The sequence below is a fragment of the Pleurodeles waltl genome, chromosome 4_1, assembly GCF_031143425.1.
Source record: "Pleurodeles waltl isolate 20211129_DDA chromosome 4_1, aPleWal1.hap1.20221129, whole genome shotgun sequence".
NCBI lineage: Eukaryota > Metazoa > Chordata > Amphibia > Caudata > Salamandridae > Pleurodeles > Pleurodeles waltl.
In genome coordinates, this window is record NC_090442.1 from 659,437,146 (window position 1) to 659,463,155 (window position 26,010).

Below are 26,010 nucleotides of genomic sequence, written 5' to 3' on the forward strand. Positions count from 1 at the left end.
CTTAGGAGCGACGCTGGAAACCTAGAAAAAGTGTATCCTTCGGAGGAGAGACTGTTATCAATAGCACAGAAGTGTCACAGCATGCTTCACACTATACGACCTACAGTCAGAGAAATAGCTTCACTACTGGCTTCTATTGTCTCTTGCATTTTCATTGTTTTGAATGCCAGGTTACACATGAGACCTCTTCAGGAGAACCTGGAAGATCAGTGGAGCCAACTTACAGCCAAATGGGAAGACAGAATCATCCTCTCACCTTTGGCAAAAACCTCACTACAGTGGTGGACTCGCCGACAACATCTGTTGGTAGGGGTCCCTTTTCATCAGAGCACTCCTACCGAGACGCTTGTAACGGATGCATCGCTGCAGGGTTGGAGAGCTCACATGGGCTCTCTCCAGGCCCAAGGACTGTGGTCGGACAAAGAGCAGCAATACCACATCAGTCTGCTGGAACTGAGGGCGGTTCATCTATCTCTCAAGTCTTTTTGCTCATCCATCAAGGGCAACTCCATTTTAGTCCAAACAGACAACACAACCACAATGTACTATTTGAACAAACAGGGGGGACCTCGATCTTGGTCTCTATCTCGAGAGTCACAAGCCTTCTGGCATTGGCTACTAGAGAGGAGGCTGTCAATCACAGCGGTTCACCTTTCGGGGGACCAGAACACAAAAGCAGATTATCTCAGCCGAACTCTCTGACTCGCATGACTGGGTCACGGGGACGTCGTAACAGACATTTTTCGACAATGTGGGTATTCTCAATTAGACTTGTTTTCCCACGAAAACAACAAAAAATGACGAGACTTTGCATCACAGTTTTACCGACCAGGAATGAGGGGGAATGCCCTGTTGATAGATTGGTCAGAGACATTTATCTACGCTTTTCCCCCCATTCCCCTAATTCCCACAGTGATCAACAAATTCTACAGGGCCAAAACCAGGATGATTCTAATAACCCTGGAATGGCCTGGTCAATGGAGGTATACGGATCTCCTCCAGTTGTGAGAAAAACCTCACAAGAGGCTGTGCAGACCGGATCTTCTCCACAGATTAGAGGGGAAAGTTCTGCATCCCAACCTTCCCTCGCTGAGCTTGATGGCATGGCTCCTGAATTCCTACAGTATGGCCATCTAGGCCTCTTACAGGAATGCATGAAAATTCTAAAGGAGTCCAAAAGACCCTCGACGCAGCGCTCTTCTGCATTCAAATGGAAGAGATTCTACATGTGGTGCGTCCAGAATGATCTCAATCCTATCCTGGCTCAAGAGGAGGATATTCTACCCAACCTCCTTCACCTTGCGAAGTCCGGACTGCAGTTTTCTGCAATTAAGGTACATTTGTCTGCTATTACTGCTTATCGTAAATCGCCCTCGCAAGGGTCATTCTTTACTATGCCAGTGGTTAAGGATTTTCTAGAGGGATTGAAAAAAGTGTTTCCACCAGTTCATACACCTTCACCTCCGTGGGAATTGAATGTGGTCTTGTCTAGACTTAAGGGTGCTCCCTTTGAGCCCATACACAAAGCTTCTTTGCAACACCTTACGTGGAAGACAGCTTTTCTTGTTGCCATTACTTAAGCTAGAAGGGTCAGTGAAATTCATGTTCAAAAGAACCCTATACATTTTTTTCATGATAACAGGGTAGTTTTACGGACCCATCCTGAGTTCTTACCTGTGGGGGTTTCTTACTTCCATATTAATCAGACCATATCTCTTCCAATATTCTTTCCCAAACCTTCTACACCAGCAGAGAGAACCTTGCACTCCCTGGACTTGAAGAGAGTGTTAACATTTTATCTCGATAAGACTAAGGACATCAGACAATCTAATCAATTATTCGTAAACTACGGCCACATGAGAACAGGCAGGGCAGCATTAAAACAGACGATTTCTAGGTGGATAGTCTCATGTATTCCGTTTGCATATCAATTGGCTAACAAACAATTGGCTACCAGGCCTAAAGTTCATTCCACAAGAGGCAAGGCGGCAACGACAGCCCTTCTCAAGAATGTACCCATCTCCAAAATTTGCAAGGCTGCAACATGGATATTGGTACATACTTTTACAAGGCATTACTTTCTAGATTCAGATGCTAAGACAGACTCTCAAGTGGGTCAGGCTTCATTAAGAAATGTATTTAACTAAGAAAGATAGACTGCTTGTGCTTCTACCTCTCTGTCCGCAGGGGTATAGGATGGGCTTGCTAATCTATTCAGTGTTTATGACTATTGATGAGGATCCTCTGGAAGAGAAGGATAAGTTACTTACCTGTAAATCCTAGTTCTCTTCCAGGGGTATCCTCATCAAAGTCATAAACAACCCACCCTCCTCCCCTGATGTAATTTTGGAGGTACAGCAGTACTCATTTGTCTAATCTATTTCTTCTTATCACTATAAAAAAGTACTGACCTAACTGTGACCCAACGGTCACTTCACTCTCACCTCTGAGGCATGGTGGGATACTAGAGGTGCTCAGAGCCTTAATGGCACGGTGACAGTTTTTTGGTTCTGTTATGGTAACTTGGATGCAGCCTATTTGCTAATAATGCTCCTTTATTTTCAATGTAGTTGCTGGGAGTGGACTTACTGTTTGCACTTGCTTGGTGGGAACTGTCAAACCTCCTGCCAATTGAAAGAAAACAGCTATGTCCAAAGCATTTGCACCTCGGGACATAGCGGGGTGGCGGTCCCCAGGTCCATTAATGGCTACAGGAGGAGGGAGAGGGGTGTGGTGGTGGGAGACAGCCCCCCTCCTTTGAAATTGCATGGGATTGAGCCGGGAAGGTGGTGGTCCCTGGTGCCTAAAATGGCCTGGGAAGAGAGCTGCGCTGCCCCCCCCCCTCCTGTTGTAAAAATCGGTGTGGCCCTAAGGAGGTGGTGATGCTTGGGGCATAAAAGAGCCCAGAAGGGGGTTCGCATGGGCCTCCGCCCCATTTCCAAATTAGACCTTGATCCGGGGAGGGGGCGGTTCCCAGGAATGTAACGGCCAGGTGAGGGGGACCACGAGGCCCCCTTCCCCTTGCAGTAGTTGGCCGAGGTATGGGGTCCTCACCCCCCTAAATCCACATTGGCCTGGTTTCAAGGAGGTGGCAGTCCCTGGGGCCGATATCTGCCTGGGGAGGGGGCCTGCATGTGCCCCCTCCCCAAAATATCTCTTTCCGCTTCCCCACGGACCTTTCTCACCGGGGGGCTGTAGTATAAACAAGCACGGCAGACTGCGCTTGTTAGTTTTTGGTGATTTTTTTGTTGTTGTTGAGATTTGCAGATCCTCTGGCAAAAATGTCATAAAATAATGTTTTTTGGCCACCACCTTTCCTAGGGGGTGAGGCTATTACTACCCTGGTCGCTCCTGTTTTACTTTTTTCTAGGGTTTTGCGTCAGTCCCCATTCCAAGATGACTGCCAACACTTCCTGGTACAAGTGTGGCAGCCAATCAGATCTCAGCGTGAGATCTGTCAGATCTGTCAGATCCACGGAGGATCCCTGTCCCTAGATATCTATATTTATTTTCCCTTTAATATCTCTGGAACTACTGAACAGATTTTTTCCCATATCACAAAAAGAGATCTTTCTGGACCATGATCTAGCTTTCTGCCAGATTTGGTGTACATATGTTCTGTAGTTTTGACTGTAGTGGTGTTTAAAATCTCTATGGGAAATAACAAGGGAACTACACATTTTTTTTTTTACACCCCCCTCCTTTTAATTTCTCAGCTCCAACTTAAAAGATCACATCAAACCTTTACATGCAGAACTAGACAAAGTAGGGCACTTAGGGCCAGATGTAGGAAAGGTTTAGCAACTCGCAAACGGCGAAAAACGCCGTTTGCGAGTCGCTAAACCCCATCTGGTATGTAGAAATGCATTTTGCGAGTCGGAACCGACTCGCAAAATGCATTTCCGAGTCGCAAATAGGAAGGGGTGTTCCCTTCCTATTTGCGAGTCGCAGTGGTATGCAATTCCATTTGCAATGGATTCGCAGTTACCATCCACTTGAAGTGGATGGTAATCCACTCGCAAACGGGAAGGGGTCCCCATGGGACCCCTTCCCCTTTGTGACTGGACCCAAAAATATTTTTTCAAAGCAGGCAGTGGTCCAAGGGACCACTACCTGCCCTGAAAAAATCAGAAACAAAAGGTTTCGTTTTTTTTTCTTCTAAGTGCAGCTCGTTTTCCTTTAAGGAAAACAGGCTACACTTTGAAAAAAAAAAAACCTGCTTTATTTAAAAGCAGTCACGGACATGGAGGTCTGCTGTTCCCAGCAGGCCTCCATCCCCGTGAGTGCCCTGAGTCGCTATGGGGTCGCAAATTGCGACCCACCTCATTAATATTAATGAGGTGGGTCTTTGCGACCCCATAGCGACTCGCAGAAGGTGTCTCAGACACCTTTCTGCATCCCAAATTGTGACTTGCAATTTGCGAGTCACAGGGATTCACAAATTGCAAGTCTCAATTTGGGAGTTTCCTACATCTGGCCCTTATTCTTGAAAATGTTGTGAAGATTTGTCAGACAGCTTGAAAATGTTGTGAAGATTTGTCAGACAGCGCCCAAGTTATAAGCAAACCAATGGTTTATGGAAGCTAGGTCCTAATTATAACTACCTACTGGCAACAGCCAGTAGGTAATAAATATATATAAAATCTCACAAAGATGGTAGTGCTACCAATACTTGGCATTGATAGCTGTTTATGTTGTACGTCAAATGAATCTGAACCCATGTGTATTTTGACAGTATTTTCACTCACCTTCCATTCCAGGTTCAGGAATCGATGCCCCAGAAAATGTTTGCAGCATCAGGTGGAATGAAACATGCTATGAACCAGATTTACCAAAGTCCGAACACCCTGGTGGAAATGACACTAGGGTAAGCAGTTGGTTTGGTTGTGGACTTATTTAATCAGCTTTCTGATCAACACTGGAGGAAACATATGAGACTGTTTTCTCATTTAGGGCCAGATGTAGCAACTGACGAATTTGCGAGTTGCAAAGTGCGAGTCCATGCGACTCGCAATTTGCAACTCGCAAATTCGTATGCAGTACGGTGTCTCAGACACCGACTGCAACTCGCTATGGGGTCGCAATGACCCACCTCATGAATATTCATGAGGTGGGTCGCAAATTGCGGCCCCATAGCGAGTATAGGCACTCGCTAACATGGAGGCCTGCTGACGTCAGCAGACCTCCATGTTCGTGACCTGCTTTTAAATAAAGCAGTTTTTTTTTTTTTAAGCGTAGCCCGTTTTCCTTACAGGAAAACGAGCTGCACTTAAAAAAAAAACGAAACCTTTAGTTTCGGTATTTTTTCAGGGCAGGGAGTGGTCCCTTGGACCACTCCCTGCCCTGAAAAAATATTTTTGGGTCCAGTCACAAACTGGAAGGGGTCCCATGGGGACCCCTTCCAATTTGCGAGTGGGTTACCATCCACTTGAAGTGGATGGTAACTGCGATGCCATTTGCGACCGCGTACGCGGTCGCAAATGGTATTGCATCCCACTGCGACTCGCAAATAGGAAGGGAACACCCCTTCCTGTTTGCGAGTCGGAAATGCATATTGCGAGTCGGTAACGATTTTCGTCGTTTGCGAGTCGCAAATGGTTTGCTACATCTGGCCCTTAGTGTTTGCCAAAACGGTCAAGTCTTTCTGGTATGCTATATATGTGGGTAATTTGTTTTTGTGTGTGACCAATTATTAAATGTTGTTTATTTTCATGGTCAAGTCTAATATATGAAAAGGTGCAACAGGTAGGCGGAAGTGATCTCCCATCTTAAGTGTCCTTATGACAGAAAGCCCTGCTGACAATGCAGTAGCATATCATGACAAATTGTCCTTCTTTCAGCTGTCAACTAATGCCTGATCTATCTGTAAATGATGGGCTTGTTGTGCAGTCTAGATATTGCTGTTCTAAGGTTGATCGTTCTCTTTTTGCCTGTTTGAAGTCCTTCTTTTCTTTAACCTCTGGTACCCCCCACAGCGTGTACTGATTTTCTTCTGCAGCAAAGAAAAAATTGTAGTATTCTATCCTTTTTATGGAACATCAAAATGTCTTGGTTCCACCCATTTTCGTTTTTTCCACTCATTCTTCTGGTCAAAACACTCTGACATCATTAAGTGTGTCCAAGGTTTGAAGGTTCTATTTAGTCACTAATTGCTGTTCTCTCATCCCACCAAAAATTGGTAACTTCACTTAATGTATTGCAACTGAAGCCCACTCTGTAGAGAAATAATACACTTTCAACAAGGCTTCTGTGAGGTCAACTAAAGGATTTGTTACAACCTTCACTCATATACCTTCATTCATCTTCGTCTACGCTCTCACCCAGCCTCCTTCCTTGACATATGCTGCATTATTTTCCCATAAACTTGTGCAGATTGTGCACCCTGTAAATTCATTTCTCTTCTTTGTACTTCCCATTACCATGTGAAGCCACCTGTGGGAAGGTCAGTACTTGAAAAGTAGCTGTTAAAATCGAAAAGCACTTACCAGGAAGTTGTTTAGTAATTTGGAATATTTTGTGGTGATTGAGTCATTGTGATTCTAGAATGTAGCTTAGTTCAAAGTAAACCTCTTTGTTCTTTTTATAAATGATCTCCTCACTAGTCAAAAAAATGAGCATATAATTAAGCCACCCCTCCAAGGAAGAAATGTGCACAAGTCTAAATTGAGAGATAAAGTAGCCAAGAGTTTTAGTCCCAGAACCACCTCCTGCTTAGTCCTATTGTATAACCTTAAGTGATCTGTTCATCGCTTTCTTCCTCAGTTATTTACCATGGACAAAAAGACCATTAAGAGAAGAGGATAATTACATGTTCGAGGCATGTGTGATTGCAGATACACATGCTTAGCATAATCCTGCCTTCTAGTTTTAGGCTTGGATGTGTGCAAGTTGTTTTTCGTCAAAGAAAGTTTTTTGAGTCACGAGGTAGTGTGACTCCTCCTCTTGCTGCTAATGCGCATGGTCATTGATATAGTCACAGAGTCCTTACCATAAAGTTATATGTTCGATGGCATCTGTCGCTGTAGATACGCATGTTTTGCATAGCTCGCCATCTGGTGTTGGGCCGGAGTGTTACAAGTTGTTTTTCTTCGAAGAAGTCTTTCGAGTCACGGGACCGAGTGACTCCTCCTTTTGTCTCCATTGCGCATGGGCGTCGACTCCATCTTCGATTGTTTTTTTTCCGCCATCGGGTTCGGACGTGTTCCTGTCGCTCCGAGTTTCGGAACGGAAAGATAGCTAATTTCGGAAGATTTTCGTCGGTATTGTTGCGTTCGGGATCGGCGTAGTTAGATTCAACACTGCATCGAAGATCGAAGAGCTCCGGTGCCCTTCGGGGTAGTTTTTTGATCCCCCGTCGGGGCCTGGTCGGCCCGACCGCGTGCAGAAGAACGCCGATGGAATGGACCCCGTTCCGTTTCTGTCCCAAATGCCACAATAAATACCCCTATACAGACCAACACTTGGTCTGTAACCTGTGCCTGTCACCTGAGCACAGTGAAGACACTTGCAAGGCCTGTCGTGCGTTCCGGTCCCGAAAAACACTCCGAGACCGTCGAGCCAGAAGACTTCAGATGGCGTCCGCGCCGACAGCCCACCGGGAGTTCGAGGAACAAGAAGAGGAGGGAACCTTTTCGATCCAAGAATCGGACTCCGAAGGATTCGACGATCCACAAACCGTGAGTAAGACGTCGAAAGCCACTCAGAAGAAGATTTACAAGGCCCAGGGGACGCCACTGCCACCAGGCCATGGCTCGACCCATAAATTCGGTGACCGACCGTCGGCACCGAAAATGGCCCAAACAGTGCCGAGATCGTCCGACTCCGGTCGAGACACCGGCACGCAGAAAGTGCTGGAGACAAGCATCGACACCGAGATACCGGTGTAGACACGGCTCGACGCCGAGACAGCGGCACCGAAGAAGATCCACGCCGAGGGGTTTCGGCCCCGAAAAAGAAAAAAGTCACCTCGGAGCCGAAAAAAGATGCAGACAGGGTTTCGGTGCCAAAACAAACAGCAACCGACCCAGTTTCAGGCTCTTATACAGAAGAGCACTCGCTAACCTCCCAAAAGCATAGGTTTGAGGAAGAGCTACACTCAACTGATGGAGACCATACGCAAAAGCGTATTTTCATACAGCAGGGGACAGGAAAAATAAGCACCCTTCCCCCTATTAGAAGAAAGAGAAGATTGGAGTTCCAAACTGAACAGACACCACAAACAAAAGTGGTGAAAAAAGTTACCCCACCACCCTCTCCTCCACCTGTGATTAACGTCTCACCAGCACAAACTCCATCACATTCCCCAGCTCACACCACCATGAGCCAGGGTGACCAAGATCAAGACGCATGGGACTTATACAACGCCCCAGTGTCAGATAACAGTCCGGAGGCATACCCTACGAAGCCATCAGAGGACAGCACTGCGTATTCTCAAGTGGTGGCTAGAGCAGCACAATTTCACAATGTAAGCCTCCACTCAGAACAGGTCGAGGATGACTTTTTATTCAACACACTCTCCTCCACCCACAGCTCCTACCAAAGCCTGCCTATGCTCCCAGGTATGCTCCGGCACGCAAAAGAAATCTTTAAGGAGCCGGTCAAAAGCAGGGCAATCACACCAAGAGTGGAAAAAAAGTATAAGGCGCCTCCTACAGACCCGGCTTTCATCACTACACAGCTGCCACCAGACTCTGTCGTTGTAGGAGCAGCTAGGAAAAGGGCCAACTCCCACACATCTGGAGATGCACCACCCCCAGATAAAGAAAGCCGCAAGTTCGATGCAGCTGGTAAGAGAGTCGCAGCACAAGCTGCAAACCAGTGGCGCATCGCTAACTCCCAGGCACTACTTGCGCGCTATGACAGAGCCCATTGGGATGAGATGCAACATCTCATTGACCATCTGCCCAAGGACCTACAAAATAGGGCAAAACAAGTGGTTGAGGAGGGACAGACCATTTCCAACAACCAGATCCGCTCCTCCATGGACGCTGCAGATACAGCTGCACGGACAATTAATACATCTGTAACTATCAGAAGGCATGCATGGCTCCGAACGTCTGGATTTAAACCAGAGATTCAGCAAGCAGTTCTCAATATGCCTTTTAACGAAAAAGAACTGTTCGGTCCAGAAGTGGACACAGCGATTGAGAAGCTCAAAAAAGACACGGACACTGCTAAAGCCATGGGCGCACTCTACTCCCCGCAGAGCAGAGGGAATTACAGCACATTCCGTAAAACACCCTTTAGAGGGGGGTTTCGGGGTCAGAGCACACAAGCCAGCACCTCACAGGCAACACCGTCCAGTTACCAGGGACAGTACAGAGGAGGTTTTCGGGGACAATATAGAGGAGGGCAATTCCCTAGGAATAGAGGAAAATTTCAAAGCCCCAAAACCCCTACTACTAAGCAGTAACTCACATGTCACTCATCCCCTCCACACAACACCAGTGGGGGGAAGAATAAGTCATTATTACAAAGCATGGGAGGAAATCACTACAGACACTTGGGTTCTAGCAATTATCCAACATGGTTATTGCATAGAATTTCTACAATTCCCTCCAAACATACCACCAAAAGCACAAAATTTGACAAAACATCATTCCAATCTCCTGGAGATAGAAGTGCAGGCACTATTGCAAAAGAATGCAGTCGAATTACTGCCAAACCCACAAATAAACACAGGGGTTTACTCACTGTACTTTCTGATACCAAAGAAGGACAAAACGCTGAGACCAATCCTAGACCTCAGAATAGTGAACACATTCATCAAATCAGACCATTTTCACATGGTCACACTACAAGAAGTATTACCATTGCTAAAACTACACGACTACATGTCAACTTTAGACCTCAAGGACGCGTATTTCCATATACCAATACACCCATCGCACAGGAAATACCTAAGGTTTGTATTCAAAGGAATACATTACCAATTCAAGGTACTGCCTTTCGGATTAACAACCGCACCAAGAGTCTTTACCAAATGTCTAGCGGTAGTCGCTGCACACATCAGAAGGCAGCAAATACATGTGTTCCTATACCTAGACGACTGGCTAATCAAGGCCCATTCGTTAATAGAGTGCTCAAATCACACAAATCAGATCATACAAACCCTCTTCAAACTAGGGTTCACCGTCAACTTCACAAAATCCAACATTCTGCCGTGCAAGGTACAACAATACCTAGGAGCCATAATAGACACAACAAAAGGAGTAGCCACTCCAAGTCCCCAAAGAATTCAAAATTTCAACACCATAATACAACACATGTATCCAACACAAAAGATACAAGCAAAGATGTTATTACAACTCCTAGGCATGATGTCTTCATGCATAGCCATTGTCCCAAATGCAAGACTGCACATGAGGCCCTTACAACAGTGCCTAGCATCACAGTGGTCTCAAGCACAGGGTCATCTTCTAGATCTGGTGTTAATAGACCGCCAAACTTACCTCTCGCTTCTGTGGTGGAACAACATAAATTTAAACAAAGGGCGGCCTTTCCAAGACCCAGTGCCACAATACGTAATAACAACAGATGCTTCCATGACAGGGTGGGGAGCACACCTCGATCACCACAGCATACAAGGACAATGGAACGTACATCAAACAAGACTGCATATAAATCACCTAGAACTTCTAGCAGTTTTTCAAGCACTAAAAGCTTTCCAACCAATAATAGTTCACAAATACATTCTCGTCAAGACAGACAACATGACAACAATGTATTATCTAAACAAGCAAGGGGGGACGCACTCCACGCAGTTAAGCCTGCTAGCACAAAAAATTTGGCGTTGGGCAATTCACAACCAAATTCGCCTAATAGCACAATTTATACCAGGGATCCAAAATCAACTCGCAGACAATCTCTCTCGAGATCACCAACAGATCCACGAATGGGAAATTCACCCCCAAATTCTGAACACCTATTTCAAACTCTGGGGAACACCTCAAATAGACTTGTTTGCGACGAAGGAGAACGCAAAATGCCAAAACTTCGCATCCAGATACCCACACAAACAGTCCCAAGGCAATGCCCTATGGATGAACTGGTCAGGGATATTTGCTTACGCTTTTCCTCCTCTCCCTCTCCTTCCTTACCTGGTAAACAAACTCAGTCAAAACAAACTCAAACTCATATTAATAGCACCAACTTGGGCAAGGCAACCCTGGTACACAACGCTGCTAGACCTATCAGTAGCACCCCACATCAAATTGCCCAACAGGCCAGATCTGTTGACACAGCACCACCAAAAGATCAGACACCCAGATCCAGCATCGCTGAATCTAGCAATCTGGCTCCTGAAATCCTAGAATTCGGGCACTTTCAACTTACCCAAGAATGTATGGAAGTCCTAAAGCAAGCCAGAAGGCCATCCACCAGGCACTGCTATGCAAGTAAATGGAAGAGGTTTGTTTGCTACTGCCATATTAATCAAATACAACCATTACACACAACTCCAGAACATGTAGTGGGTTAATTGCTTCACTTACAAAAATCTAACCTGGCTTTCTCTTCCATTAAAATACACCTTGCAGCAATATCTGCATACCTGCAGACTACCTATTCAACTTCCCTATATAAGATACCAGTCATTAAAGCATTCATGGAGGGCCTTAGGAGAATTATACCACCAAGAACACCACCTGTTCCTTCATGGAACCTAAATGTTGTCCTAACTAGACTTATGGGTCCACCTTTTGAACCCATGCACTCCTGCGAAATACAGTTCCTAACCTGGAAGGTTGCATTTCTCATCGCCATTACTTCCCTAAGAAGAGTAAGCGAGATTCAGGCGTTTACAATACAAGAACCTTTTATACAACTACACAAGAATAAGGTCGTCCTAAGGACTAATCCTAAATTTTTGCCAAAGGTTATTTCACCGTTCCATCTAAATCAAACAGTGGAACTTCCAGTGTTCTTTCCACAGCCAGATACCGTAGCTGAAAGGGCACTACATACATTAGATGTCAAAAGAGCATTGATGTATTACATTGACAGAACAAAGAACATCAGAAAGAATAAACAACTATTTATTGCATTTCAAAAACCTCATGCAGGAAACCCAATATCAAAACAAGGTATAGCCAGATGGATAGTTAAATGCATCCAAATCTGCTACCTTAAAGCTAAACGACAGCTGCCCATTACACCAAGGGCACACTCAACCAGAAAAAAAGGCGCTACCATGGCCTTTCTAGGAAACATCCCAATGCAAGAAATATGTAAGGCAGCCACATGGTCTACGCCTCACACATTCACCAAGCACTACTGTGTAGACGTGTTATCCGCACAACAAGCCACAGTAGGTCAAGCCGTATTAAGAACATTATTTCAGACTACTTCCACTCCTACAGGCTGAGCCACCGCTTTTGGGGAGATAACTGCTTACTAGTCTATGCAAAACATGCGTATCTACAGCGACAGATGCCATCGAACTGAAAATGTCACTTACCCAGTGTACATCTGTTCGTGGCATCAGTCACTGTAGATTCGCATGTGCCCACCCGCCTCCCCAGGAGCCTGTAGCAGTTCGGAAGTTACCTTCAACTATTTGTATATATATCATCTCAACCTTAAATAGGTACATACTTAGTCAATCCATTGCATGGGCACTATTACTACAATTCAACTCCTACCTCACCCTCTGCGGGGAAAAACAATCGAAGATGGAGTCGACGCCCATGCGCAATGGAGACAAAAGGAGGAGTCACTCGGTCCCGTGACTCGAAAGACTTCTTCGAAGAAAAACAACTTGTAACACTCCGGCCCAACACCAGATGGCGAGCTATGCAAAACATGCGAATCTACAGCGACTGATGCCACGAACAGATGTACACTGGGTAAGTGACATTTTCATTCTTCTGCAGGTACCAGACTGGATCCGGAAATTTACTCCAGCAGTACCTCTGTGTGTCGGTAGAGGGCATCGTGCGACTCCGTAGCGACGTCGTCCACCAGATATGATGTTAAGAGTCCATATAGTCCTCTCCCTGATGTGCTGACCTCAGTTCTTTATTTTCCACCCTACAGCGCGGAACCGGGCAATAAACATCTCATGTATTCTGGGCAGTCTTTCCCATCCATTGTGGGATTTGGTGGCGTCCCTGCTACCTTTGCTTCCGGTGGAGACCCAGTGCAAACTCACCCAGTCACTCTAAGATGGGTGAGAGGCAGCTAGGTTTGCCATAAGGTGTGGTATGCATACCAAGGACTCAGTTGGCCAAGACTTGCACCGTCATCCCTGGCTACGCCACTCTGGCTTATCAGAGGTTGTCCGATCCACCTTTGTAGACTAGCCCTTCAGTGGCGCCTGCCTGTCCAGCACTCATGCCGGGTCTGCGTTACAACGCTTCAGGGGCGGCCGGAGTTGAAAAGATTACTAAATAAGTCTTTTCCACAACATTACAGATGGACCCATTCCAATGTGTAGCCCTATACTTCCTGTTGAGCCAAGTTTCAGCTCCCTTTTTTCATTGTCTGAACCATTCTACCTTCTGGTGGCACCTGGTACTGTATTCCTGCCTCTGCAGGTATTCCTATTTTTCTCTGTTACTGACAGCTTTTTGTTGTATGTTGTCTGGGCGATGTATATTCTTTGTGACCCTAATTGGGCTTAGCACCTGTTGACACAGGGTTTTTCTTTTTCCCTGAAGACTGGTTTCATGCTGAAGAGATGGTACCTGTATGGTATGTACCCTGCTCTGTTTAGGGCATTTTCTGTATGCATTATAGGTGTTATGAAATATTTTGTATTACTCTTTGTATCCCTTTGTCTCCCTGGTAACCTTGTGCATGGCCTTTTGAATGTTTTATGGCAGTGACTGGGTCTTGTGCCTATTGTGGGGAGGGCTTTTCAGGACAAGGTTTCTAATCCTGCATAGGCTGATAGATTCACTTGTTGTGGCAAAATATCTACTGTGTTGATTGTATAGTTTTCCTTTGCCATTAATATTGGAGCACTACTTATGCTTCTTTTTCTAGTGTTGTTCTTCTCATGTGAGACTCCTCCTTTCTTATGTGGAACACTGGGGCAAGTGGTTCCGCCATTCCACATCTGTGTATTTTGCACTTCTTTAGAGAGCCCTCTCTTGCTATGCCTCAGCAGCATTGGCTCTTGCTGCAGGTCTCTCTGGCACCAGTAGTGCACAGCCTTCTTGTGCTGTGCGAGTCATGCTTATAGCATTTTTCTCTTGTGCTGACAGTCCTTCTGTCCTTGCACTGCTTTTTCTTCACCAGGAGGTGTGTAATATTTACTTATCGATTAGATGTAAGGTCCTGTACCTTGGCTGCTACAGGATTCTCTTAGGCAAGAGGCCACAGTCATCCAGGACCTCCTGATTTCAGCATTTTATTCTTGAGACGCCGCCATGTGGTCATACTCTGTGTTGATGGTTATCTTCAATCTATGGTTGTTTTCACATGTTCTTTGAACATTATGGTTCCATCTTGTGCTGGAATTGTTCATGAGGAGATTGGTTTCTCCCTTTGGACACAGACTCCCTGGTCTGTTCCTTTAACTCTATTCTTCAGGTGTCATAATATTTATACCCCTCTGTGGGTTGTTAAAGCGCTTCTGCGGTACTCTTAAGGTTCCTTACTTTATGAGGGTGTATTCCCTTCTGCTGTGTTTCTCACTCCCTTCAGGAGATAACTATTTTCTTTGGAATACCGAAGGAAGTAGATGTGCTTTGTCTAATACTTCTGGTGGTTTAATATCTCCTTTTTCCTGTAGGGACGTTATTTCCTATAGTGAGCAATTGTTGCTTTTTTATAGGTTGCAACTCCTTTTGTTCTTTCATTAAGTACTTCAGCCAGGTTTCTCCCTTGCTGTCTTCTTTGAAGCTTTTTGTTATCAGCGACCTGATGTCAGTTGGTATTGGTTTACAGGTTTTGATAGCCATCTTTTACTGGGTTGTAGTGATGTCCTACAAAGTTTCCTTTCTCTGGTATTAGTTTTGTCTTGCTGATTGCTTGACTTGGCCCTCATGAGGTTTTAGTGTCAGCTTTTGAATTGGCTGATATCTGATTGTAGCTATTTTCCTTTATTGTTACATTGATAATAATTTTTTCTTTCCGCTTACGTGCGTGCTACTTTCTAGATGCCCCAGTGGTGTTGACGCATCTGGCAGTTTTGTCTTGGGACAATTGTTGTCAATGCCAATAGTTGCTGTTGTGATCTTCGTAATATTCTAGTGCAGCATTATTCACTGCTTCTTTATAAATGGGTTCTTGATTTTTTCCCTTTATTCTTTTATGGAGCAGCTTGGCTAATATGTTTTTATGGCAAACAGCTATAGCTCAGTGGCATTACCTGTTGACTCCGGGCCCCCATGTTCTGGTCAAACAGGAATCCATCCCACCTTTGGTCAGGTGGTTTTTGTGGTTATATTGTCTGTTGTCTTCCAACACATTTTGTCCACTGCAACTGTAACACTACTCCCATGCTTTTCAGTGCCCTTATGACTTTAACTGCCTGTGGTCCCTTCCACAGTTTGTATGGTGGAGTATGTTCTTACTCACCTCCTCTTTATAGACCGGTCTTGTTCTAGTCAATGACTTTTTGCTTACATTACAATCTGCTACACATCACCCAGGAAACAACTCCCTGAAGACTTGCTTGCTCATTCTGCCAGAGTTAGATCCGCAATCACTGCATTAGAATGGGCATTCTGGTCCTGGATATATTCCTGTTAGTGATGTGAGCTTCCCTGCACACATTTACGTACATTGCTGTCTGCACAGTTAGGTCCGTTGTGATGGGCATTTGCCCTTTCAGACCTTCAGGACTTCCTTGTCTGAAATCAGTCCACAGTCCCTCCTACAGGGATGATATTGCTTTGGTATCTAATTCTAAGGTAAAGAATCTGTAGCTAGATGTCTCCATCAGATGAGCAAGTAACTTACCTTCGGTAATGCCTTATCCGGTAGAGACAGGATCTAGCAGCAGTTTCATTGCAGACCAACCCATCCTCCCCGCCTTCTGGACTGATTTCTCTGAACAGAAACTTAACTTTCGGGGGAAGCTCTACTAACTGATTTCTCTTTTTCTGTCAAGATCCCTTCTTGGCATCAAGATGTCTTAATTTGGGGAGCGTAATTGATTAGCACAGAGGTATTTCTTTTTTGGCACACTCTTTCCATAGGCAGTTTCTGTAAGTGGCTCTGCATTTTGGCAATGAAAACAGTGACGGAAGAAACTGACGTCAGCACGTTGGGGAGGGGGTTATATGGACTCTGTTAACATCACACTTGGTGGACGATGTTGTTACGCTGTCGCACGATACCCGCTGCTGAAATGCAGAGGTACCGCTGGAGAAAATCTGCAGATCCAGTCTGCCGCCTGGGGGAGAATTGAAAGGTAATGAATCTGCTACTTGATCCCGTTTCTACCAGAAAAGGCATTACCAAAAGTAACTTGTTCTTTTCTTCCGTCGTCATGTTCAGATATGTGCTCTTCTGCTTTGGTTCGACACCATTGTACTTCACTTTCTCAATTCATACCTGCTTTCAATCGGTATTGTTCTTGATCGCGGTCCTTCCTTTTCCTTTTGTTCGGTTCGACAATACCAACTTTGTAAGGGCGACTCGCATTGACCGCATGGGCCTTCGCTGTTCAAGGCATTGCTTCCATCGTTACATGTCCCACCTGCCATCATGTCCACTTGGTGATGGAACGGACTCCTTTTTGATTCTGTCCCCAGTGTCCCTTTCGCTGACGTCCACAAGGCCTGTAATCAGTGCATCTCCCCCGTATACAACTGGGCCAGGTGCGAGGCTTGCTGCTCCTTCAGATCAAAGAAGACTCTATGTGAGCATCTGGCTCGACTTATCGAAGGACTGCAGACGATACACCAGACCTTTTCGGACCCGAGGACTTTCAGGAAGAACAAAATGCACAGACATCAGCTGCAGACAAAGGGACCTTTTTCCCCAATGAGAGCTCTGACTCTGAAATCGAGATGCAATATCTGCCTCCAGCTCAACCAGCTGTGAGTATTGTGCCCCATCACCTCAACATTGATCTCAGTAAACCACCACAAAGAGTCGACGGGCCATCCAAGAGAGGCCTAAAAACATTTCCGGGCCACCACTGCCTTCAGGTCATGGTCAGCACCGACCATCCTCTTAGGACACACGCACCCTGCCACCAAGAAAAACATCAAAGTGACATGCTTCGGAGCTGACCACACCCACCTTAAATTTGAGTTGAGCTTCGGAGCTGAAATCTTCGGCATCAAAACACTGGCCACTTTCGGCACTGAAACGAGCCTCTTCCGAGCCGAGATCTTTGGAGCCAAAATCTTCAGTGTCTGAGCCAAAAAACTTTGGTGCCCCCTAAAACAGCCCATTCAGGATCTGCAAAAAGAAATTGACTCCCGGCAAACACATATCATGATCCTTCCTGACACAGACTGGATATTCACTAGACCTCTCTCAAACTGAGGCACAACCTTCCAAAAGGCAGCCGTCTTTTGAAGAAGCTTTAGATGTTCAGCCTTCAGCCAAACAGAGAAGAAGATGGACAAGGCCACAAGTCCTGTGCACATTAGCCTACCACCTATTCTGGCTGCACTCCATACACCCTCACCACCTTCTTCACAAGCTGCCCCTGCATCATATTCCCCTGAAGGGTCAATTAATTCTTACTTAGGGGGTGGACATGAGGGGGACACTTTTGACATTCTGCTATGGAACCCATACAACATTGACCCACCAGCTGATACAGAACCTGTTCTATACCATGTAAACCCACCTTCCCCAGATGATACTACTGTTTAACTTGACTTTATTGATAGGGCTGCCACCTTCTATAAGGTGCAACTACACAGAGCCCCGGGGGACGGTTTCTTATTTGAAACACTCTTGTCTACACAATGTTTGTCTTTGCTTAAGGGTATGCTCTGTCATACTGCTAACATAGTTAGGGAACCGGTACGACCCAGGGTGATAATGCCAAGAGTAGATAGGAAGTATAAGATGTCCCATAATAACTCCCTATATATAAATATATATTTATATATATATATATATATATATATATATGTTCGATGGCATGTGTAGCTGCAGATACACATGCTATGCATATTCTGCCATCTAGTGTTGGGCTCGGAGTGTTACAAGTTGTTTTTCTTCGAAGAAGTATTTTCTAGTCACGGGATTGAGTGACTCCTCCTCTTCGGTTCCATTGCGCATGGGCATCGACTCCATGTTAGATTTTCTTTCCGCCATCCGGTTCGGACGTATTTCTTTTTGCTCTGATAGTTTGAGTTGGAAAAGTTCTATAACTTGCTAATTCTCGTTGGTATTGTTTCGATCCCGTACCATCTCTCATCGACACTTCGGTACCGTCGGGTCAAACATCTTTACTTGCCCTTCAAGTCGCCCACGGCCAACTCGGGCCTGGTCGGGCTGACCGCGTGGAAGCCTCATGGACCAGACCCCATTCCGCTTTTGTCCTCAGTGCCACGCCAAATTTCCTTACACAGACCAACATCTTGTCTGTAATCTCTGTCTCTCCCCAGACCATCAGGAAGAAAATTGCGAGGCCTGCAGATCCTTCCGTTCAAAGAAAACTCTCAGAGACAGAAGAGCACGAAGACTGGAGATGGCATCCAAGAGCACCGAACGTCTCGACGTCGATGAATAGGAGATTATGCACACTGCAGTCTCCGTCCGAGGAGGTCAGACCGGTCACGGCAGGACAGCACGTGAGTACGCCTGCCCCTGTCCCAGCCAAGCCCAAACATAAGGCCTTGGGAACGCCACTGCCGGAAGGCCATGGCTCGACCCGTAAAAAGACCTTCGGTGACCAACCAACAACTTCGGCACTGAAAAAGGCCACACCACCGAAGCCTTTGGACTCGAGCCGAAGCACTGGCTCCGAAACTATCAAACATCGATCCTTCGAGTCGAAACCTCGAAAATCGCTTTCGGAGCCAAAGCCAACATCCACTCCCAGCCCTTCGATCCCGAAAAAACCAGCTTTGGAGCCGAAAAGCCCTGTTTATACAGAGGAACATGGACTTTCGAAAGTACTTAAAGAAAGCCATAGAATTTCCGAGGAACACACACAGATGGAGGCTATAGATGAAAGGCAAGCCAGAATTCACATTCACAAGGACACTGGCAAAATTATAACTGCACCTCCTCTGAAGCCAGCCTAAGAGAAGGGTGGCCTTTCAAGAACAATTGGACACTGCTCAGCCACCAGCTAAAGTGCCAAAGATTAAACAAAAATCTCCACCTCCACAATTGTCTCCTCCTCAGTCTCCTCCCCTGCTTGTCTCGCCACCTACTACTCCCACACCTGTACAATCTCCTGTACATTCTTTGGATTCACAACAAGACAATGTGCATCCATAGGATCTCTATGATCCAGATCCCATTCCTGATAACAGCCCAGACTGCTATCCCTCCAAACCATCACCACCGGAGGATAGCACCGGATATACTCAGGTTTTAGCTAGGGCGGCATCCTACCACAATGTCGCCATGCACACTGAGCCCTTAGAGGATGATTTTCTCTTTAACACATTATCCTCTACACACACTACGTTTCAGTCCCTTCCTATGCTTCCAGGCATGTTAAAGCATGCACTCCAGATATTTCAAGAGCCAGTCAAATCCAGGATAATTACTCCCAGAGTGGAGAAAAAGCATAAACCACCTCCCTCTGATCCAGCATTCAATACACAACAACTGCCTCCTGATTCTGTAGTTGTAAGCGCGGCCAGAAAGAGAGCCAACTCCCAGTCATCTGGGGATGCACCCCACCAGACAAGGAGAGCAGAAAATTTGATGCTGCGGGCAAAAGGGTAGCATCGCAGGCAGCCAACCAATGGAGGATAGCCAACTCCCAAGCACTATTGGCTAGATATGATAGGGCCCACTGGGACGAGATGAAGGATATCATCCAACATCTCCCCAAAGACCAACAACAAAGGGCACAACAAATAGTCAAGGAAGGGCAGGCTATTACCAATAACCAAATCAGATCAGCCCTAGATTCTGCAGACACAGCAGCTAGAACAGTTAATACTGCTGTTACTATACGGAGACACGCATGGCTTAGGTATTCATGGTTTAAGCCTGAAATTCAACAGGTAGTCCTTAATATGCCATTTAATCAAAAACAGCTTTTTGGCCCTAAAGTAGACACGGCTATTGAGAAAATGAAAAAAGACACAAACACAGCTAAAGCCATGGGTGCTTTGTATACGACACAATATAGGGGATCCTTTCGGAAACCTCTCTACAGAGGTGGATTTAGAACGCAAACACCTGAGGCATCCACCTCACTATCAAAGTCAACCTACCAACCTCAATATCAATGAGGTGAGTTTAAAGGTAATTACAGAGGCCAGTACCCCAGAGGCAGGGGAAAATAGCAATCAACAAAACAAGCCTCACAGCAGCCAAAACAGTGACTTACTCCATCTCTTCCCAACTCACACCTCACCTGTGGGGGAAAGACTGCAAAGGTTCCACAACAATTGGCTACCCATTACAACAGACAACAATTGTATTATCTCTTATCCCCAATGGTTATTGCTTAGAATTGGCACAAATTCCCCCAAATATTCCACCAAAACCACACAATCTCTCCACCCAACATATCTCAATGTTGCAAGAAGAAGTAAAATCTCTATTACTCAAACAAGCGATAGAGCTTGTGCCACAAGATCAAATAGGAACAGGGTTTACTCCCTGTACTTCCTTATTCCCAAAAAAGACGCAACCTTAAGACCAATATTAGATCTCAGAACTCTCAATCTTTCCATCCTGTCAGAACACTTTCCCATGGTAACACTACAGGATGTGATCCCACTGCTACAGCAGCAAGATTTCATGGCAACATTAGACCTCAAGGATGCGTATTTTCACATACCCATCCATCCAGCGCACAGAAAATACCTCAGGTTTGTAATTCAGGGAAAATATTACCAGTTCAAAGTGTTACCCTTCAGGATTACAACAGCTCCCAGAGTATTTACAAAATGCCTGGCAGAAGTAGCTGCCTACCTAAGAAGACAACACATTCATGTCTTTCCATATCTCGATGACTGGCTAATAAAATTCAACAGTCATGCATAGTGTCAAAACCATACACATTATGTAATACAAAGCCTACACACCCTAGGGTTCTCCATAAACTACCAAACATCCCACATACAACCTGCGCAAATTCAACAGTATTTAAGAGCCACATTAAATACACAAACAGCACTTGCAAGCCCAAGTCCACAAAGAGTACAAACATTTCACAATGTATTGGCACAAATTCAGCCAGGCCAACAGCACACTGTCAGATTTGTAATGAAACTGTTGGGCATGATGTCATCATGCATCGCCATTGTCCCACATGCAAGATTAAACATGCAGCCTTTACAACAGTGGCTTGCACAGCTATGGTCACAGGCACAGGGTCAACTTCCCGATCTAGTGTTGATAGACCACCAAACACGCATATCACTTCAGTGGTGGAATTCCACAAATCTAAACAAAGGGCGGCCTTTTCAAGACCCTGTGCCTCAGACCATATTTACAACAGATGCATCAATGATTGGATGGGGGGCACACTCAACAGTCACAACATTCAAGGACAAAGGGACGCCAGACACAAATAATTTCACATAAATCACCTAGAATTGCTAGCCGTATTCCTAGCACTCAGAGCTCTTCAGCCTCTTCTCACTCACAAGAACAAAACAGACAACATGACAACAATGTATTACCTAAACAAACAAGGAGGGACCCATTCATCTCAACTGTCCCTCATAGCCCAAAAGATTTTGCATTGAGCAATCCACAACAACATTCACCTGGTAGCACAATACATTCCAGGGATACACAACCAATTGGCAGATGTTCTCAGCCGAGATCATCAACAAACACACGAGTGGGAAATTCATCCCCAAGAGCCTCAGACATACTTTCACCACTGGGGAACGCCAGACATAGACCTATTCGCCACCAGCGAAAATGCAAAATGCCAAAACTTCGCATCCAGGTACACACATCCTCTATCCAAAGGCAGTGCTCTGTGGATGAATTGGGCAGGGATATTTGCTTACGCTTTTCCCCCTCTCCCGCTCATTCCATTTCTAGTCAACAAACTGCGTCAAAACAAACTCATACTTATAGCACCAACGTGGGCATGTCAACCCTGGTACACAACACTGTTCGATCTGTCAGTTGAAACACATATCAAACTCCCCAACAGACCAGATCTGTTAACATGAAACAAACAACTGATCAGGCATCCAGATCCCAAAATACTCAATCTAGCGATTTGGCTCCTGAAGTCATTGAGTTTGGATATTTACAACTACCAACTGAATGTATGGAAGTAATTAAACAAGCAAGAAAACCCACTACCAGGCAGTGTTATGCAAACAAATGGAAAAGGTTTGTGTATTACTGTCAATCTAAACAAATTACCCCTCTTTCAGCGTCAATACAAGACATTGTAAGTTATTTGCTTTGTTTACAAAAGGCAAATTTAGCCTTTTCATCCATTAAAATACATCTCACTGCAATCTCTGCGTATTTGCAAAATATACAACACAGCTCTTTATTTAGAGTCCCTGTTATCAAAGCCTTCACGGAAGGATTAAAACGCATCATTCCACCTAGAACACCTCCAGTGCCTTTGTGGAATCTAAACATAGTGCTCACACAACTCATGAGTCCACCATTTGAACCTATGCCCTCATGTCAGATTCAATACCTAGCATGGAAAGTTCCCTTCCTAGTTGCAATTACTCCATTAAGAAGAGTTAGTGAAATCCTAGCTTTAACTATTCAAGAACCGTTCATGCAAGTACACAAACATAAAGTTGTACTTCGAACAAACCCAAAATTTCTCCCAAAGGTTATATCACTGTTTCATATCAATCAAACGGTGGAACTCCCAGTCTTCTTCCCACAGTCAGACTCTGTAGCAGAAAGAGCCCTGCATACATTAGATATTAAAAGAGCTCTAATGTATTATTTAGATAGAACTAAATCATTTAGGAAAACCAAACAATTATTTGTGCCGTTCCAAAAACCACATACTGGTAACCCTATTTCAAAGCAAAGGTTAGCTAGATGGATAGTAAAATGCATCCAAACATGTTACCTAAAAGCTAAAATGCAGCTATTAGTTACACCTATAGCACATTCCACACTGAAAAAAGGGGTTACAATGGCTTTCTTAGGAAACATACCAATGGCCAAAATCTGTAAAGCAGCCACTTGGTCAACACCGCATACATTTACCAAGTATTACTGTGTAGATGTGTTAGCAACACAGCAGGCCACAGTAGGACAGGCAGTACTAAGAACACTGTTTCAAACAACTTCAACTCCTACATGCTGACCACCGCTTATGGGAGGTAAAACTGCTTTGTAATCAATTCATAACATGTGTATCTACAGCTACACATGCTATCGAACGGAAAAAGTCACTTACCCAGTGTACATCTGTTCGTGGCATGTTCCGCTGCAGATTCACATGCACCCTCCCACCTCCCCGGGAGCCTGTAGCTGTTTAAGTTCAACATTCACTTGTACATATGTGTTCGGTGGCATGTGTAGCTGCAGATACACATGCTGTGCACATCCCGCCATCTGGTGTTGGGCTCGGAGTGTTACAAGTTGTTTTTCTTCGAAGAAGTCTTTTCGAGTCACGAGATCGAGGGACTCCTCCCATTTCGGCTCCATTGCGCATGGGCGTCGACTCCATCTTAGATTGTTTTTTTTCCACCATCGGGTTCGGACGTGTTCCTTTTCGCTCCGTGTTTCGGGTCGGAAAGTTAGTTAGAATCTCGGAAAAATCGTCGTTATTGTTTGCGTTCGGTATCGGGTTAGTTATAACAGATCGACACCGACTTTTGAAGAGCTCCGGTGGCCCTTCAGGGTTTTTTCGATACCCCCGTCGGGGCCTGGTCGGCCCGGCCACGTGTTTCTTCAAGGCTGATGGAACGGACCCCATTCCGCTTCTGCCCAAAATGTCATAACAAGTATCCATATACAGATCAGCATCTGGTCTGTAACTTGTGTCTGTCTCCAGAGCACAAGGAGGATACCTGTGAAGCCTGTCGAGCGTTTCGGTCGAGGAAGACATTAAGATTCCGAAGAGCAAGAAGACTGCAGATGGCGTCGGCGCCGACAGGACAAGGGCGTTTCGAAGAGGAAGAAGAAAGCTTCTCCATCCATGAATCGGACTCGGACGAGCTCGATCCCGAAGAAACGCCGAAAACCGTGAGTAAGACGTCAAAACTCACGAGAAGACAACAAAAGCCCAGGGGACGCCACCGCCAACAGGCCATGGCTTAACCCGAAAAATAGGTGACCGATCATCGGCACCGAAAAAGGGCATGCATGTGGCGAAGTCATCCGACTCCGGTCGAGATACCGCCACACAGCTATCTCGGGCCCGAGACAGCGGCTCCGAACAGATTCGGCACCGAAATGGTTCGGCACCGAGACACCACGACGCCGAAAATAAAGAAGGTTGCCTCGGAGCCCAAAAAGGCGACCGAAAAGATTTCGATTCCGAAACATCCAGCCTCGGAACCGAAAACAGGTTCCTACACAGAGGAACAGGGATTGTCCTCCCAGATGCAAGGACATAAGTTCGGAGAGGAACTTCAATCTGTTGAGCCAGACTACACTCAAAGAAGGCTCCACATTCAAAAAGACACAGGGAAAATAAGCACTCTTCCCCCAATTAAGATGAAAAGAAGACTTGCCTTTCAAGAAAAGGACAAGCAGCCACAGGCAAAGGTGGCAAGACAAACAACTCCACCACCATCTCCACCACCATCAATGCACACATCACCAGTAGCCACTCCACCACTGATGCAATCCCCGACTCATACTGCAATGAGTCAAGATGATCCTGATGCATGGGACCTTTATGATGCTCCTGTATCAGATAACAGCCCAGACTGTTACCCTACAAGGCCGTCGCCACCTGAAGACAGTACATCCTACACGCAGGTGGTCTCAAGGGCAGCTGCGTTTCATAACATCACCTTGCATTCAGAACCAATTGAGGATGACTTTTTATTTAATACACTCTCCTCCACTCATAGCCAATACCAAAGCTTACCTATGCTCCCGGGAATGCTAAAACATTCAAAACAAATATTTCAGGATCCTGTTAAAGGCAGCGCCATAACTCCAAGGGTGGAAACAAAGTACAAGCCACCACCAACAGACCCTGTTTACATTACGCAGCAATTAACACCAGATTCTGTGGTTGTTGGGGCAGCTCGCAAGAGAGCAAACTCTCATACCTCGAGAGATGCACCACCTCCAGACAAGGAGAGTCGCAAATTTGATGCTGCGGGTAAAAGAGTTGCAGCACAAGCAGCAAACCAATGGCGTATTGCCAATTCACAAGCACTTTTGGCAAGATACGATAGAGCTCATTGGGACGAAATGCAGCATTTCATAGAACACTTACCCAAAGAGTTCCAGAAAAGGGCACAACAAGTGGTAGAAGAAGGACAAAGTATCTCCAATAATCAGATACGGTCATCAATGGACGCAGCAGATACAGCTGCAAGGACAGTAAATACTGCAATAACAATAAGGAGACATGCATGGTTGCGTACGTCAGGATTCAAGCCGGAAATACAACAAGCCGTGCTGAATATGCCCTTTAATGAACAGCAGTTGTTTGGGCCGGAAGTCGACACTGCTATTGAAAAACTAAAAAAAGATACTGATACCGCAAAAGCCATGGGCGCACTCTACTCCCCACAAAGCAGAGGCACATTTCGCAAGACACCATTTAGTGGAGGGTTTCGAGGTCAACCTACAGAGGCCACAACCTCACAAGCAAGGCCCACTTATCAAAGCCAATACCAGCGGGGAAGTTTTCGGGGGCAATATAGAGGGGCACAATTCCAAAAAAATAGAGGGAAGTTCCAAAGCCCCAAAACCCCTCAAAACAAACAGTGACTTCCAAGTCACACATCCCCAACACATAACACCTGTGGGGGGGGAGAC

The 26,010-nt window shown here is 45.5% G+C and overlaps 1 protein-coding gene across 1 annotated transcript in view; it reads left to right on the top strand.

Annotated features, from left to right (window-relative positions):
• The window catches only part of TBK1 (TANK binding kinase 1), a 394,952-nt gene that overhangs the window by 308,547 nt on the left and 60,395 nt on the right, over positions 1–26,010 (top strand). Inside the window, exon 19 of the mRNA XM_069229127.1 lies at positions 4,761–4,867. Within this exon, the coding sequence (XP_069085228.1) occupies positions 4,761–4,867 (107 nt within the window). The remainder of the gene's footprint in view (positions 1–4,760; positions 4,868–26,010) is intronic.